This window comes from Nicotiana tabacum, chromosome 24 (assembly GCF_000715075.1).
Source record: "Nicotiana tabacum cultivar K326 chromosome 24, ASM71507v2, whole genome shotgun sequence".
Lineage (NCBI taxonomy): Eukaryota > Viridiplantae > Streptophyta > Magnoliopsida > Solanales > Solanaceae > Nicotiana > Nicotiana tabacum.
In genome coordinates, this window is record NC_134103.1 from 40,576,864 (window position 1) to 40,595,705 (window position 18,842).

Below are 18,842 nucleotides of genomic sequence, written 5' to 3' on the forward strand. Positions count from 1 at the left end.
AAATAAGGTTATCATCAACAACTTAAAAACGCGATTAGAAGAATCAAAAGGCAAATGGCCAAAAGTGCTTCCAGGTGTGCTATGGGCTTACCGAACAACGTCAAAGACTAGTACGGAGGAAACAGCATTTTTACTTGTGTGTTGAACAGAGGCTCTAATTCCAGTGGAGATAAGTGAACCAAGCACGAGGTACACACATACTACTGAGGCAACAAATGAGGAAGAGCTACGAGTAAATTTAGATTTGATAGAAGAAAGGGGGGAAGCAGCATTAATTCAGATGGCTGCTCAAAAACAGATGATTGAACGATACTACAGCAGGAAGGCCAACCTGAGGTACTTCAAAAATGGGGACTTCGTCCTCAAAAAGATATTTTGGTCAACAAAAGCAGCAATCGCAGGAAAGTTGAGTCCAAATTGGGAAGGCCCGTATAGGGTTAGAGGCATTGCTGGAAAAGGAACGTACGAGTTAGAAACCATGGATGGCAAGGTGTTACTAACACATTAGAATGCAGTCCATTTGAAGAAGTATTACTTCTAAAAGAGTTTAATACCCACGCTCAGGTGTCATGCAAGTTCGATTTTATTTTGTTCATTTGAATTTTACTAAACATTTTATATGATAGGCAAAAAGTTGGCATGTACCAAATGATGATATTAGACTTTAAAGGCACACGAAATACTAAATTATTCTCGGGCTAGATTACAACATTTTTGATGGATAAAGGGTTATGCAGTCATCATCTAAAAGATTATCTCCGAGTCCCGTATGTATTTTCCTTTTCAGGAAAAGGACCAAAAGTAAGGAGTTGATCCAGTGTTGGAGATCTCATGCTTCAATGCTCTTACACTGGGAGGACTATGCATATAGAAGGATACACAAGGAAAGAAGATGTATACCAAGGGCATAGTTCAGCCAGAATCAAAACCTTGAAGAAACCCTTGAAGAATATATTTCAAAGGCGTTAAAACTCGCAAAAAGGATGCAAAATATCATTCCATGAGATTCTAGGTTAAGGCCATAAATTTAGTCATGAGAAGATATACCCTCGAATTTGTAAACCTACTACAAAGAATGCAGTTATGAAAATATTGTACGAATTTACTTATTTGAAAGTTCAAATAATAAAACTTCCTCAAATTTATTCATGTGTTGTATTTACTTCATTTTTTATATTTCTGCACCAATATGAAGATGAAACGTCATCTTTATCAGTATTATTAATATAAAAGATCCCTCTTTTATAAAAATCTATGCATATTGAAGTCACATTCCACTAAAGCGTTTTAAATATAAGTATAAGCTCAAAAAATCAAAGAGCATAAAGCATAATATACAGCAAAAAGATATTTATATCATCATCCCAAAAGCAGGGGCAGAAAAGCTTCCAAAAGTTATCCAAACAATAAGAGGATTCCAACAAAAACCAAAAACAAACAATTCCAACAAAAGAAAAAAAGGGTAAGAACTAGGGAGCATCATCCAGGGGAGAAGAAGGATTAACTTGAGAAGATGAAGGTTGAACATCGGCTTCACCAGGAGTAAGTCCATCACCATCACCCTTGGAACTTTCATCCTCGGGTGTATAGAAGCTTTGACGCTGCTGAGTCTATTCAATTGTTTCCTTGGCCTTTGCAATTTCAGCATCAAGGTCAAAACCCTCCTGGCTAGCTTCAGTTAGAGTCTCAAAGCGAGTGTTCAAGAAAGCTCAACTAACATCAAGTGTCAATTTGTCTTCAAGGGCTTCTTAATCTTTCTCCCATTGCTCGATCTCAGCTTTCAACTCTTCTTTTTCTGATTCTAAAGCTTCATAAGCTGCCTGAATAAGAGAACTCTTAAGGAACTGAACCTTGTCTGTAGAGGCATTGAGGTCTTCTTGAGCCTGGGTAAGCATTTGTACCAGATCACTCGCGTACACCTCTTTTTCATTAAGGAGTTCTTTCAAACTCCTTATCTCTTCAGTTGCCTTGGAGTGTTGTTCTGCAAAGTAGGATTCCAATATGTTCTTGCCTTTCTCAACTTTATTGGAGGAAGCTTTTAAAACCGCTAGTTCAGCGGAGATCATGCTCAGTTGTTGTTCCAAAGCTCCTTTCTCCTCAGCGAGAACGTCTTTCTCCAGTTGAAGGCCTTCAAATTGTTCTTCCAATTATCAGCATCGGTGCGCAAATCAACCACCTATTGATCTATCTAAGAAATCCTTCTCATAAGCTCTTTACCTGTCAAATTAATCTATAAAATGATAAAATAAGGGGAGTTATGACGAGAATGAAGGAAAGAAAAATAAGTGAGTAAAGATATACCTTAAGGGAAGAGTGAATGATGTCATTCATCAAGGTCAAAGAACTGTGACCCTCTAGCTTCTCTCTTTCCATGGGTCCTAGCAATGGTTTTAGCCACACAATAGCTTGACTAGACTTTTTCAATAGATTTCCACCATCAGGGACTTCAATCAAAACACTTTTCATACCCCCCTGCCGCTGGAAGGCTCAACTTCCTCACGAGGGGGCAACAGCGGGGGCAACCATTTAGGTAATTGTATGCAAAGAAACAGGGGGATTAACAGTAGGTGTAACTGACGACATTAGAAGAGAGTCAAGTGACGGCTCTTCAGAAATAGACCCGAATTCCTCTCCACCCTCAAAGCCTTGGGCAAATAATCTTTCAACATGACTTGAGGGAGGGTTATGAAGGTTACCAACATCTTCATCAGAGATATACAAAGAGACATTCTCTGGCTCATCGACAAGACTAAAAGGAATTGAACTTGAAGGAGGAACTTGAGAGATATGGGTTTCATCCTCCGAAACCACGTGCCTTCTGATATGCGATTTCCTCACCAAGGAACCTTCTTCGGTATCCTCTTCATATTCAGACCCACGGGCTTCAGTAGTTTTCCTCATGGAGGAAGATACGCTCAAAATATGTTCTTGTGTAGATCTTACATAAAGCCTCGCAGAGGGAAGAGAAGCGGGGATGATGCCACAAATGGAAAACCCTAATAAAAAGGGGAGGAAAAAAAGTTATATACACTAAACGAAAATAATAAGCAAAGAGGAAGGAAACCACGGGGAAAAAAGGTACCACGAGTCTTCACTTTCCATCCGAATTTCTGTGAAAGAAATTTCCAAGATCTTTTGTCCATGGAAGCATCAGTCAATATTTTTTCTATCCAAACACGAAAGTTGTGAATTTCTTAAAAAACTTCCATGGTTGCTGAAAAATGGAACATACGTTCATGTAAAGAAAATCAAGACATCCAGAAAAGTAAAGAAAAAGAAAGAAACACTTACGTGCAAAGTTCTATTTTTCAGGGAAAGGCATGTTTTCATCACCCACTAATCCACGAGTAGGGGCAGCAACAAATCGAGTATACCAGCCACGGTCGTGGTCATCCTCGGGGCTTACTAAAACCTTTTTACTTCTAGACACGAGAGAAAAGGCACCTTCACAAAATAGTTTTGGAGAATAAAGGTGAAGCAAGTGACGGAAGGTAAAAGGGGCGGAAACCAAATCCGATAAGTAGCGAAGGCAAGCAACTGCCCTCCATACGATAGGACCGATTTGACCAAGGCAAACATTGAAATAGCGACAAAACTCAATAATCAATGGGTCAATGGAAGGTTTAAACCCTAAAGTGAAAGAATAGGTGTAAACAAAAGAAAAGCCAATATGATAAGAGGTGATTCTCTGATTGGCACCAGGAATCAAAATTGGAAAATCTGGTTTCCAATGGCATTCACGTCGAACTAAAGAAAGAAGTCCTGGAGTGATCAAACTTGGGTAATGTTCAGCAGGGTTAAGAGATGCTATAGAAGAAACTTTCTTTTTCATAGCTTCACGGTCTGATACGAAAGAGAACTCTTGAGGGACAATCTCAGAAATTGTAGGCTCACGCATGGGTTCGTTCTGATCCCTCCCCTTAGAAGAAGATCTAGGGTTTAAGGGAGCTTTAGCCCTAGAAGAAGATGGTTTGACAGTACTACTTTGGGGAGTAGAACTACGAGTAGATAATGAACCTAGACTAGAGAGTCTACCACCTCTCCTACTCCTAAAAGGTGCAGTAAAAGGAGCAAGTTCATCAACAATCACTACTTTACGAGTATCTAGTGTTGAAGAAGATATCATTAACAAAGGAAGATACAGAAAAAAGATGAGGAAATATGAAGAAAAGTTAAGGAGATGAATGCAAAGAGAAGAAAGAGATTTTCAAAATCAATCATGAAGAAGTATTTAAAAGGAAAGGCAAAAGTCATCAGGGGTAATCATTATGAACTATCATCATGGAACTGTCACTTCGTGACTAATGCAGCTGCAGAAAAATCCTAAAAAAGTGCTGAAAATCGCAGAACCAATCATGGTGTGACACGAGTCTTGGGCATTAAATGGACGTTACGTATGTCGCATCGGTTCTGAAAAAGGCATTATGATACTCGAGAAATGGCGGCAAGGAATTCCCGCTATAAATACTTACCACTTCCCGAATATTCAGTTGAAAATATTTAGAAAGTGGGAGGATTATTTGTATTGGTGAAAAAAGGCATGACACGTGGACCATCAACAAGGTGACAGGCGGCATTTCCAATTAGACGAGTTAAAGAATTCAAGAAGGCACGGGAGAAACACTCCCAAAATTTCTCTGGGAAAGGAACCGGATCTAACAGCTGGAAAAGAAGAAATAGGAGTGAAATGAATAAAGACCATCAAAGAGGAAAGATGCAAGAACATGTTATAAATAAGGAAGGGAAATTGATATTAATCGTGGTTACAGGAAATTGATAGTCATAAATGCTTCAATTACAATTATATATGATAACGGATAATCAAGGTAATTAACGTCATTAACAAGCCCGAATTAAGTAAGAAAACCGTTATAATTATATATTCCTATATAAGGACCTAATCCTCATTGGTAATGATCATCTGATTTTTATTGAATATATGTGATTATTCTTTACTTTATTCACAAGGTTCTAACCGCAATTCTGGGAGAGATTATTAATCTGCTTAAAATTTTCTTTCCTTGTCCATTATTTCTATTATTTGTCTTACTCCTCAAATTATTGAGAAAGTGAAGTAAATTTTGGTTATCAATAACCCGATTTCTTCTTGATATTGATTTTAATCGAGAAATCTATTTTTGGGTTAAACAAAAATATGAGTTGTGGTATTGTCTATCGTAAAAATAACATAATTTTGTTGACATGTAAAGCTGTTTATCTTCATGTATAACTCTAAATTACCTGAGATGATAGGTGTATTGACGACATGGAGAGACATTTAGATCAATCTATTCTCAAAGTTGCCTCATGGTTTCGAGTCTCATTTGCAGCAATCGTCATTGAGTTTGGCCGATGACATGGGAAGGCTTCCAATATTTCATGCAGCTTGATTGAAATAAATTGATTCAAATCACTTGCATAACCTCTTTGTTATGTATTATTTCTGCATGCGTGTATAGGTTTATCATCTACTTTAAGCTAAGAGAGTTTGCACAGTCCATGCCAAAAAATGAAAAAGCATCTTGATGTTACCTGTTATTATCAATCTCGAGCTATGATATAGAAGACTATATCTCCTCACTGAATCTACATTACCTATCAATTCTATGCAATATTCACTTAAAGTTCCCACTTTCCTTTTCTTCTTTTTTTCTTTTTCCCTTTAGAAGCTGATAGAGTAGTAATGAGGATTCAGTATTTCTCCCTTAGCAGACTTCATCCTCTCATTAATCCAATAAGTTATATACAATTAACTCCAACCATGGAGGTAATCCTGTCTTTATAATTTTTTAAATTATTCATATTTGTTGGAAAAACTGAGAGAAACGTGCAGTAGCCTTAATTTACAAATTTTATTCATGAATTCATCTGTTAGGTGATGCACCTAATAATCATAAAATTTATTGAAATCTAATTATAAAGATGTAGTTGTGTTAGTTCTTGCTTTTCTTCATTATTTTATGTGGTCATTCTAGTTGTCTCCATTTGTTTACTTTCTCCAAGCAGCTTCTCTATATAATCCCTACAATTTTCGTGTTGACTTATTCCGTAGCATTTGTATTAAGAACAATCTCGGAAAAATTATCTCATCTCTGGCTAAGGTATGTTGTAAGATATAAAATGGACTTGAACCAATAAATGGTAGTATAAAGTATGACTATCTCAATCCAATGTGGCAAAGAGTGCTCTTCTTATTTCTTTAAGGCTGTTCTTATTATTTTACCTTTATTTCCTTAAGATTGCAGTCTTGAACCAATGAAACGTAGATAAAATATGAATATCTCGACGGGACTGCTGCAATACAAAATTTCATACTTTAATATGTTGTGATGAAAATGGTAGAGATAACTGAATGAACTATTTTTTGAACATTTTCCTTGATTGTAAATACTTGAGTTGTGGGTATTCTGTTGTATGGTTATGTGGAAAGGATTTATTCCAGCATTGTCATCTGATTCAGTATCCTGTATTTCATCATGGTTACATATTAATACTTAATATCCTTAGCGTAACTGATAAAGTTGTTGCCATGTGACCAGGAGGTCACGAGTTCGAGCCGTGGAAACAACCTCTTACAGAAATATAGGATAAGACTGCGTATGATAGACCCTTATGGCCCGGCCCTTTCCCAAACCCCGCGCAGAGCGGTAGATTAGTGCACTGAGCCGCTCTTTTTTTACATATTAACATGAAAGGCCTGGATGGTATTTTGGACCAATTTATGTTAGAACAGGTTGTGCATTATATGGCTATGATCCATATGTGATTGCTGGCCTAGGTGATGCTGCTCCAGTTGTGGTGGTTCAAGAAAGTCTAAGTTCAAGAACACTTACCTTTTCTCAAGAAAAATAAAGTACAAGTCCAAGAAGAAATGTGCCAAGGGTTTACTCTGCTATCCATTCCAGTTGAATGCCTTCGCACTAGAAAATATATCGCTCCAACAGTAAGTGAACTGAAGTCATTTGGTATAATATTAATGAAAATTTTCTAATTCTAATCTCATGTTTGTTTTTGCAGCTTAACAACTTTGGAAGCATTTGGTTCGTGGCTCTCTTCCTTGCAATCATAGTCACTAGTTTGCTTGAGATGCAATAGAGTAGACTATGCAATGAGGCCTGGTGGCGTAATGAGCAATCTGATACTTTAGTTGTTTAGTTCAAATAATGCAACTTTATCTTTTATGCTGCTTATACATTTATATTATTGATTACTACTTGCTTTAGTTTGTGTAGATTTGAATGAAAAATATTATGTTTTTATGAACTAATCGTAATATATTTTATTTGCATTTGCCAATTCTAGATAGTTTTAGCATTATGGCAGTATAATGCACCTTTCATATGCTGCTACTAAATGGGTTGTAATATGGTCAAATTTTCATGACATTTGCCATGACATAATATCCATTATAACAAAATTTGTGGATCATGACATTTGCCATGACATAATATCCATTATTAGGCCAAGGATTTCGTGCTATAAATAGAGGAGTTTCTCCTCATTTGCAAACACACCAATTCAAGAGCTTTTCATTTTTGTCTTTCTTTCTCCTCTTTTATTTCATTATAGAGTATTTTGTAAGAGAGTGAATGTTGGGAAACACTTGTGTGAACCCTTTCTTTGGAGTGATATTGTGAGGTTATTCTCTTGGGGTATTTGAGACTAATTAGAGTATTTGCTCTAATTTTTTACTCTCTTTTGTACTCTTGTTGGTATAGTGAAATTTCTCCTCTCCGCTTGTGGACGTAGGTCACCTTGACCAAACCACGTTAAATTTGTGTGTACTTTATCTTCTTTAATTGCCGTTATTATCAACTTGCATTGTCTTTGTTATTGTCATTATAATGTTGTTTGGCTAAATTTCGCACTACCCGGTAACCCGATCCTAACAAATTGGTATCAGAGCCAGATCTAACCGGGTTAGTTTAAATAGCCAAAATGACTCTAACAAGGTCTTATGTTGAGAAATTTGACTGAAGTGCAAACTTCGGAATGTGGCAATTAAAGATGGAAGCTATCCTAATTTAGGATGGCTTAGATTTGGCACTGCAAGGAAAGGAGAAGATGCCGGATAAAATGACAAATGAAGAGTTTGCCGTCATAGACAAAAAGGCAAAAACAAGTATTATTTTAAATCTTTCAAATGAGGTTTTGCGTGAAGTTGCAGCAGAAAGCTCAGCCAGGGGCATATGGGAAAAGCTTAAAACCCTATATATGAAAAGAACAGTAGAAAATAGGTTTTACCTAAAGCAAAAATTCTACACTTTTCGTATGGCTAAAGGTACCTCTATACTTACTCATCTTGATACTTTTGATTCTCTAATTATGGATTTAAGTAACATAGATGCTGAAATCAAAGATGAGGATTAAGCTTTGTTATTGCTTGTTTCCTTACTCCAGTCGTTTAAATATATAAGAGATACTATGCTTTATGGAAAGGATAATATCTCTTATAAAGATATCAAATCTATTATGAAATCAAAAGAATAAATAAATAGAGATATTACTGGAAAAACTAGTGGGAACCAAGGGGAAGGCTTATTCATAAGAGGTAGATCCAATAAGAAAGATTCAAGTAGTGAGAAACCTAAATCAAGGTCAAAATCCAGATACAGAAATGTTATGTGCAAATATTGTCATAAGAAAGGTCACATTATTTCTGAATGCTTTAAATTAAAAAACAAAGAAAAGCATACAGAAAAGAAAAATGAGCACAAAAATACTGACACTGCCGAAGCAAGTGTAGCTGCTGATGAGACTGAGGGAACTATTTTTTTAGAAACTAATAATAGTTTCAAATCTAACAATGAGTGGATTTTAGATTCGGGTTGTTCTTATCATATCTGTCCCAATCGGGATTTATTTACCATATATGAATCTATTGGAGGTGAAGTTGTCTTGATGGGCAACAATGCTGCCTGCAAATTTATTGGAAAAGGTACAGTCCGAATCAAAATGCACGACGGTGTGGTGAGAACTCTCACCGATATTAGACATGTTCCTGACTTGAAGAAAAATCTCATCTCTTTGGGCACTCTAGAATCTCTTGGGTGCAAGTACACATGTGAAGGTGGAGTTCTAAAAATTTCTCATGGTGCTCTTGTGATCATAAAAGCACGCAGATCTGGTACGTTGTATACTCTTTTGGGATCTACTATTACAGGTGTTGCTGCAGTTTCAATATCAGATAAATCAGATTCTGACATCACCAAATTGTTGCATATGCGATTGGGGCATATGAGTGAAAAAGGTCTTTCCATCCTTAGCAAAAGAGGTCTCTTATGTGGCCAAAGTACCGAAAATATGGAGTTCTGTGAACATTGTGTGTTCGAAAAACAGAAAAGAGTCAGCTTCAAATCTCCAGCGATTCATAGAACAAAAGGTACTTTGGATTACATTCATTCAGATCTTTGGGGTCCTTCACGTACCCCATCAAAAGGTAGTGCCAGGTATATATTAACTTTCATTGATGATTATTCAAGAAAGGTTTGGGTTTATTTCCTGAAATAATAAAAGTGATGTTTTCTTAAATTTCAAACAATGGAAAGTTTTGATTGAGAAGAAAACATGAAAACAGGTTAAGCAGCTTAGAACAGATAATGGCTTGGAATTTTGTAATGATGAATTCAACGAATTTTGCAAGAATGAAGGAATTGCTCGACATCGTTCTGTGAGAATGACACCTCAACAAAATGGTGTGGCAAAAAGGATGAATAGAACTCTTTTGGAAAGGGCTCATTGCATGATTTCAAATGATGGGTTGACAAACGCCTTTTGGGCAGAAGCTATCTCTACAGCTTGTTATTTTGTCAACCTAGCTCCTTCTGCACCTTTGAACTTTAAGACTCCAGAGAAAGTGTGGTCAGGTACTCCTGCTAATTATTCTGATTTAAAGATATTTGGTTGCCTTGCATACATACATGTAAATGATGAAAAATTAGAGTCAAGGGCTAAAAAGTGTATTTTCTTTGGGTATGCATCTGGGGTGAAAGGATACCAACTATGGTATCTTGATCCCATGGAACCAAAATTTATAATTAGCAGAGATGTAACTTTTGATGAATCCTCTATGTTACATTATAGAAAAGAGTCTTCTAGTTCTTGTGATACAGATAAAGGAAAGTGTATACAGAACCAGGTGGAGATTGAGATTGGCATTCCTTCTGAGCCAAGCTCATCAACTTTGGAGCAAAATACAGTTGAAACTCCTGAAGTTGAGGCAGAAGCTAAAATTCCTGAAGTTGAGACTCCTGAAGTTGAACCAGAAGAAAAGGAGTATTCTATAGCCAAATATAGACCAAGAAGAGAAGGTAAACAACCATTAAGGTTTGGAGATTATGTTGCATTTGCTTTTTCAGTTGCACAGGAAACTGAAGAAATTGGAGAACCATCAAAATATTTAGAAGCAGTTTCTGGTGCTGACTCAGCCAAGTGGCTGATCGCAATGAATGAAGAAACTGAGTCTCTCCACAAGAATAGTACTTGGTCTCTTGTGAAATCGCCATCAGGAAAAAGAATTGTTGGTTGCAAATGGGTCTTCAAGAAAAAGGATGGCATTCCAGGGGTTGAAGATGCGAGGTATAAGGCACAATTAGTTGCAAAGGGCTATAGTCAGATACAAGGAGTTGATTTTAATGATATTTTCTCACGTGTTGTTAAACATAGCTCTATTTGTGTCTTGCTTGCCTTCGTTACCATGTATGATTTGGAATTAGAATAACTTGATGTTAAGACAACTTTCTTACATGGCGAACTTGAGGAACAAATATACATGCATCAACCCGAAGGATTTGAAATTGAAGGAAAAGAAGATCATGTTTACTTGTTGAAGAAACCCTTGTACGGATTAAAGCAGTCTCCAAGACAATGGTATAAAAGGTTTGATTCCTTTATGTTGGGTCATGGTTATTCGAGGAGCATGTATGATAGTTGTGTTTACTTCCGGAAGTTAAATGATGGTTCATTTGTGTACCTATTATTATATGTTGATGACATGCTCATTGCTGCTAAAGATTTAACAGAAATTCACAATTTAAAAAGTCTGCTGAAAAGTAAATTTGAGATGAAAGATTTGGGAGCAGCTAAGAAAATCCTTGGCATAGAGATCAAAAGAGATCGAAAAGCCAACAGGCTATTTCTGACCCAGAAGAAGTACTTGGAGAAAGCCTTGGAGATGTTTGGTATGAAAGATGCTAAACTAGTTAGTACCCCTCTTGCTGCTCATTTTAAGTTATCAGCTGCTCAGTCCCAGCAGTCAGAGGAAGAAGAGAGGTACATGGCACAAGTTCCTTATTCCAATGTAGTTGGCAGTATTATGTATGCAATGGTTTGTACACGTCCAGACATTTCACAAGCAGTGAGCGTGGTAAGCCGGTATATGGCTTGCCCTGGTAAAGCACATTGGCATGCTGTGAAATGGATTCTCAGATACTTGCGAGGTACTTCAAACACATGTTTGGAGTTTGGGAGAAATACTAACACTTTGGTTGGTTTTGTAGACTTAGATTATGCAGGTGATCTTGATAAAAGAAGATCACTGACAGGTTATGTATTTTGCATCGGTGGTTGCGCTATTAGTTGGAAATCTACATTACAACATGTAGTAGCTTTATCTACTACCGAATTAGAATATATGAAAGTGACCGAGGCGATCAAAAAAGCTTTATGGTTGAAGGGTCTATTTGCGGAACTCAGTTTACACCAAGGTGGTATTACCATTTTCTGTGATAGTCAAAGTGTCATTCACTTGACTAAAGATCAAATGTATCATGAGAGAACAAAGCACATTGATATAAAGTATCATTTCATCCGAGAAACCATTGCTGAAAGAAAAGTCTCTGTTCAGAAGATCAACACTAGAGACAATCCTGCTGACATGTTCACAAAACCTCTTCCAGTGTCCAAGTTCAAGCTTTGCCTAAACTTGATTGGCATTTATGAAGAATGATTTTGCCCATTGGGGGTTTTGCGGAGAAGGTGGAGCAAATTTACTATATATAAGCCGAAATTAGGCCAAGGTGGAGATTTGTAATATGGCCAAATTTTCATGATATTTTCTATGACATAATATCCATTATAACAAAATTTGTGGATCGTGACATTCGCCATGACATAATATCCATTATTAGGCCAAGGATTTCTTCCTATAAATAGAGGAGTTTCTCCTCATTTGCAAATACACCAATTCAAGAGCTTTTCACTCTTGTCTTTCTTTCTCCTCCTTTATTTTATTATAGAGTATTTTGTAAGAGAGTGGGTGTTGGGAAATACTTGTGTGAACCCTTTCTTTGGAGTGATCTTGTGAGGTTATTCTCTTGGGGTATTTGGGATTAATTAGAGTATTTACTCTAATTTTGTACTCTCTTTTGTACTCTTGTTGCTATAGTGAAATTATTTCTCTCCGCTTGTGGACGTAGGTCACCTTGACCGAACCACGTTAAATTTGTGTCTACTTTATCTTCTTTAATTGCCGTTATTATCAACTTGTATTGTCTTTGTTATTGTCATTATAATGTTGTTTGGCTAAATTTCGCACTATCCGATAACCCGATCCTAACATGGGTATTTTTACTGACAATTAAATTAGATTTATCAGCAATAAAAATGGATGTTAAAAGTGAAAATTTGTCCATTTTTGTAACGGATATAGCAGCAATTGTAATTGTGGCTAAATAATTGCCATTAAAGCTTGTGACTTTTAGCGGTAATTTGATTAAATTTATCGGCAATAAAATGGATGCTAAAGGTGCAATTTAAGCAATTTTCGGAATGGATTTAACTGCCATTATAATTGCCACTAAACAATTGTTGAATCAATTGCCACTAAACAATTGTCATATAATTTCCACGGCAAAGACCTTTAGCGGCAATAAAAACTACGGCATTTTGTTGAATCACCGCTGCAGGCTTTAGCGACCCCATGTACACCGGCCAAAAATTAATGGCTGGTAGATGTTTTAGTGGTAATTTCTATTGCCACTAAAGGCTTTCTTTATTGCCGTTAAAGACCATTTTTGTTGTAGTTATATACACATTGTGGCACGAGGTCTTTGTCGTGCGGGTATAGTATATGTTGTGGCACGAGATGTTTATCGTGCGAAGGTGATTGATAATATGGGTACGAAGTGCAATATATGTGCGATTCTAATAAATGACTTGTTGTTAGAATTGAATCTTTGCTGGTATGAAGTTGTTATCACTTGTTTTGACGAGATTACAGTAATTGCAATTTGTATAGTTTCAGTTGTTAGCTATTGGTATATATTGCACAGGTTTTGTTTAGTGAGTGACTTGACTTGAAACTAGTCATTACTCCATGGAGGTTAGTCTTGATACTTACTGGGTATCGACTGTGGTGTACTCATACTATGCTTCTGCACATTCTTTATACAAATCCAGGTTCTTCAGATCGGGCTGACTTTTAGGTGACGTGCGAGCGCTGGTTGGAGACTTCAAGGTATCCTTGTTGTCCCGTTCGCAGGTCGCAGAGCCACCATTTTTACTTTATTCTCTACTATTTATGTATTCCAAATAGTATTGTACCATTTGAGACTTGTTATGTATTCAAGTAAAGTTTATGACTCAGTATTACCGGGTTTTGAGAAATTGCTTATTGTATCCATGTTTGGCAGACTTATTATATTTCTAGTTTTTATCGGGTTTATAGCAATTGTAATCTAATTGGCGTCGTTATGTGATAGGCTTACCTAGTCTTAGGAATTAGGTGTCATCACGATCCCTACGACGGAATTTTGGGTCGTGACATTTTGGCATCCTAAAAGCTTAACCAAGCAGGCTTAGTTCTTAGCTGAAATTATGCTCCAAAAAATTCTCCCAGTTATTATTTTAAATCATTTTTAAAAGCTACAAATTGCATCTTGTTTTTAGGTACCTAATAGGAAATAATATTTACTATTATTCACATACATATATATTTATCACATATTAAAATGTATTTGCATGTTTATTTGAAAAATATATATTTAAATTTTTTATAATATTAACTTTCATGAAATAAAAAATATCTAATTGTGTAGTTATACCTAGGTATGCAATGAAACATAACACTTCAGATTACGTTGTAATTACAAACATATCGTTAGAAGATGGAATCATGTCAATGCTATATTAAAGAATATAATGATTGAAGAGCTATGACTAAGGTGTAATCTTAACTAAATCAAGTCATTGCTATCTTAAAAAATATAATGTTTGAAGAGCTGTCACTTAGGTGTACTCTTAGCTGAATCATATCATCGCTATCTTAAAGAAAATAGCAAGAAGGGTTATGGCTCAACTGCTTCGCTATTTCACCATATTGCCTAAGGAATATTCACAGCAAGAGCTTAAAATTATAGAAAGAATTATAGAGATCAAGGAGTTTTACCAACGGTTCAAAATACAACAGGGATATTGACCCCCAATACTATATTAGAAATTTATTTACCTATATTCTCTATGTTTTGTAATTTTTAATAAGTATTTAGGTTTTTCTTACAAATTGTATACATTGCTCCTTAAAAGGCTCACACCCCATTATTAGTCCTTCAATTAATGGATTCAATTATATTCTTTCCTTTTTTTTCCCTCTCCTCGGCTCTCTCCTTTTCTTTTTACATCAAAATCATCAAAATCCCCTAATCTACGCCCAGAATCTCTATCTTCTCTTTTTCCACCATTGCATACAGGTTTATATTATTAAAAAATCGTCAATTGCATCGTTCTTCTGCTGGGAGACTGGACAACACTGAAAATGAAGAAATATTCACGAATTGTATGATAATTGTATGATAACTGTATCATAATTGTATCAGATACATCAATGTCTAAAACATAATTGTATCATACTTGTATCACAATTGTATTTAACTTGTATATGGTACATTAATACCCAAAATAATATCTGATACAATACTAATAAATTAATATATAATTATTATATATTTGTGATACAAACTGTGAAATTCATCACGAACTCACCACTGCTCGTAATAATATACAATGAATATACAATTATCATATATTTGTAATACAATTTCTTCAACAATTATGATACATATACAATTATAATACAATCGCGATATATTTCTAAAAAAATAAGTATGAAGTAAATAAATGTATTATTTCCAGATATATACGTCTATTTCTAGATATATTTACTTGGGGAGTTTATTGATAGTTTTTATTAGTGTTATTCCTACGAAAGTTGATCCCTGCATTGAGAAGTTAAATTCGACTGCAGATAACCATCCTCTGTTTTTTGATTCAAACCTAGTCTCTGTGCATGATTCTAAAACATTTGAATGCAACAACAGCGTCCTTGACACAGCTGAAGAGAAGCCTAACATGAAAGGAAGTCAGAACGGGATATTAAGTCATTCGAACGGTTTCGAGGAGGAAGATTCTTTAGGTTTTCCAACAAAAGACTTTAAGAATACAAATGTCCATGACAATAGCGAAGACCCTTTGGCATGCGACAGAGAAGATGGGAATGAATTCTGGAAAGTTCCTGAACTTGATGACTCTATATTTTTTGATACCAACAATGAAATTAAGGTTTCAAGTGTGAGGGACGATCAAAATGGAGACATGTCGAAAGTAATCACTGACAAGAGAGGTGGAAATCCTTTTGCCTGTGACTTTCCCTTAAGTAACACAAATGAAATTGATGCTGCAAGTATGACGAATGATCAAAATGGAGGCTTGTCGAATATCATTCATGGCAAGAGGGGTGGAAATCCATTTGAATGTGATACAAAAGATCGAGATCAGCCATGGAATATTCCAGAATATGAGTGCTCCATGATTGTTGATTTCCTTGATCACAAAGAAAATAAAACCATAGACTCTGATTCGCCTTTTACCTCTCACTCAGAGTTGTTTGAGAATAACACAAATTTATATAGCGATAAAGGTGTCACTGATCATGATCTGCCTGAATTGACAGTTTGCTACAGAGAGAGTAACTTTAACATTGTTAAAGATATATGCATAGATGAAGGTGTACCTGCAGTGGATAAAGTTCTAATTGAAAGCTGGAAAGATGATCAACCTAGCACGTCCGTTTCTGTTGGTGCTGATGAAGACCAGCAGAGTAACACAAGGGAAAGTGTCGATGAGGGGTCACTCACTTCATCTGTATCGAAAGATTCATCTGTCGAAGACGCCAAGAATGTCGTTGCGAGTCATGATATAGAACAAGAGCAGGCTACTGGAGTACTCGTTCCAAATGGTTTCAATCCCTCCGCAGAAGATAAAGCCAACAAAAATGCTGATAAGGATTCTTATCTGGAGGATTTGATGATGATTTTTGGTTCAAAATGTACTGCAAATGGAAAAGTTACTAATGCAACAGAAAAGACATCATCTGCTAATAATGTGGTTCGTACGGAGGAATCCAACCTTAATTCCCAAAAAGCTAAATCTGATGGTGATCAATCTGCACTGCAACCTGATCAGGTTTGTTCCTATTAGCTTTACAGGTGTGTTCTTTGGCCACATTCTTTTGGTTGGTAATGTTTAAAGATTTAGTTTATTGAACTGCAGATGCCTTTGGAGCAAGCAACTTTGAAAAGCCAGACTGCAGTCTCTGCGTCTGATGAGATGGACAACAACGGTCCAACTTCCAACTTATTCCACAATAGCAAGAAGGAAACTGGAGCTAGTATTTTCGACTTCAACTCGACCAAGCCAGACTCCACAATAAGCAAGGAAAAAGATGTCGAAAACTTGCCTGAAGATTCTCTCATGTCAAAGGTCATCGTCGTTCACAAGGATGGGAATTCTGATGATCTTTCAGCTGATACAATTATGATCTTCGTCTTTTTCAAGTTTCAATCACAACTCTAAACTAAAAATTTAATATTATTGTATTATAATTGATTAGTATTGTTTCAGGTAAATTTTGGGTATTGATGTATCATATACGGTCAGATACAATAAAGATTTTAGAAAGAAAGAAAGCAAGATTCAAAACGTACCCACGGCTTGATTATAGAGCAATATTTTGAATTTTATCTACACTGTATCAATAAGTTGGAAATGGGGGTAACTGTCGTATAACTGACATGCTAAAATTAAGGAATCTTGAATTTTTTTTTCTTTTTTTATGGTTTTGTATATAACTTGTAAATATAGATATACAAAGTAATTAATAAGGAACCTAAATAAATGTAGTAAATAAGTTTCTATTATAGTATAGCTAGGTAAAAATCCCAATGCTACAATGACACTCGATGTCACAATAACAACTATGTCTCAGTCCTAAACAAATTGAGTTCGGCGATACAAATTCTCATTTCTTCCATTTATCCTCATTTCTCGCCAATTCATGATGACACTCGATGCAACCGTGGAAAAATTGAACTACAACACTTTGGGCATAAAAGAAAGAATTTAAGTTACAACACTTTTGGCATAAAAGAAGGAATTTAAGTATAACTGGAGCTATTGCATGTCCAGGGCGCGATATTATGGTTTTAACAGATTAACTGGAAGTTATCTGTGATGTTCCAATGAAATTTGTTAATCAAAGGACACTAGAAGGGGCCATGGCAAATGCAAATCATAGGAAACTTGGATATGTCATGTTTTCTAGGCATGTACATTCAGTGTGGCGGCAAACGGGCGGGACGGGTCGGATATGGACGGGTTGAAAATGGATAATACAAAATGGATAGATTATCCGATCCGACTCATATTTAATAGAGATAAAAAACGGGCTAACCGATGGATAATATGGATTTCTTGAATATGATCACTTTCGGGGAATTCCTAATCTTCCAAACTTGAGGAACCCCCAATTTAAGACTTTACAAATGTAAAAGTTAAACCCATTAGTTATCCATTTTCTAAGTTGGATAATATGGTTTTTATCCATATTTGACCCGTTTTTAAAAAGTTCATTATCCAACCCATTTTTAATGGATAATATGGGTGGATAAATATTTTCTTTTATCCATTTTGTCACCACTAGTGGTGGCAAATGGACGGGTTGGATCGAATTTGGGCGGGTTAAAAATGGGTTGGACCTCAACCCACCCATATTTCATGCGGGTCAAAAACGGGTTGGGTCTCAAATGGGTGGGTTGAATATGAGTTAACTCATATTATATAAGTGTAATATTTTTTCAAGTGCAATTTATAATTTTTCTTTTGCTCAAATTATTTAGTGACATAATCTTTACTAGGATAATATATACTCTTTTTCATTAAATTTATTTAAATTTGACTATCATATTATAAACTTAAGTTACTTTTCCACAAAATATGACGGTTTTCATTTTAGGAAGAAAATGTGCTTAATGCACTTCAAGCAATAATCACTAATAATAAATGACTCTATGTATTTTCGACCTTGTTCATATATTATCTGCAATCCAATATAAAACTAAACAAATTCAAAATATATATAATAATAATAACAATAGTAATAATAATAAGAAGAGAAAAAATACAAATTCTTAGGATGTTTTGGTAGGAAGGAAAATATTTTCAATAGAAAATGTTTTCTTGAAAAATGAGTGATTTTATCACTTATTTTTTCTCGTTTGGTTGGTGAGTGAAAAAAATTTCAGAAAATATTTTCTAGTATTTGGTTAGAGAGTAAAAAATATTTTTAGGAAAATAATTTTTTAGTGTTGCTTTACTTTTTCACGCAAGACAATGTTGAAATTTGTGCTTCATAATTAAAAAGAAAATACTTTTTTTGGTTGAAAAAGAAAGTACTCATTTTAGTACTTTTTTTGTTGAAATGAAAGAAAATACTTTTTATATTATGAAAAGAAAATACTAATTTTGTTGAAATAAAAAAGAAAGTACGCTATCTACAACATGAAAAGAAT

The 18,842-nt window shown here is 35.4% G+C and overlaps 1 protein-coding gene across 1 annotated transcript; it reads left to right on the plus strand.

Annotated features, from left to right (window-relative positions):
• Positions 1–15,099: 15,099 nt before the first annotated feature.
• On the plus strand, positions 15,100–16,848 carry LOC107774469 (uncharacterized). The gene is made up of 2 exons (XM_016594003.2): positions 15,100–16,458; positions 16,546–16,848. Exons 1-2 carry the CDS (start codon positions 15,115–15,117, stop codon positions 16,846–16,848), a joined length of 1,647 nt encoding a protein of 548 aa, XP_016449489.2. The 5' UTR covers positions 15,100–15,114.
• The last annotated feature ends 1,994 nt before the right edge of the window (positions 16,849–18,842 follow it).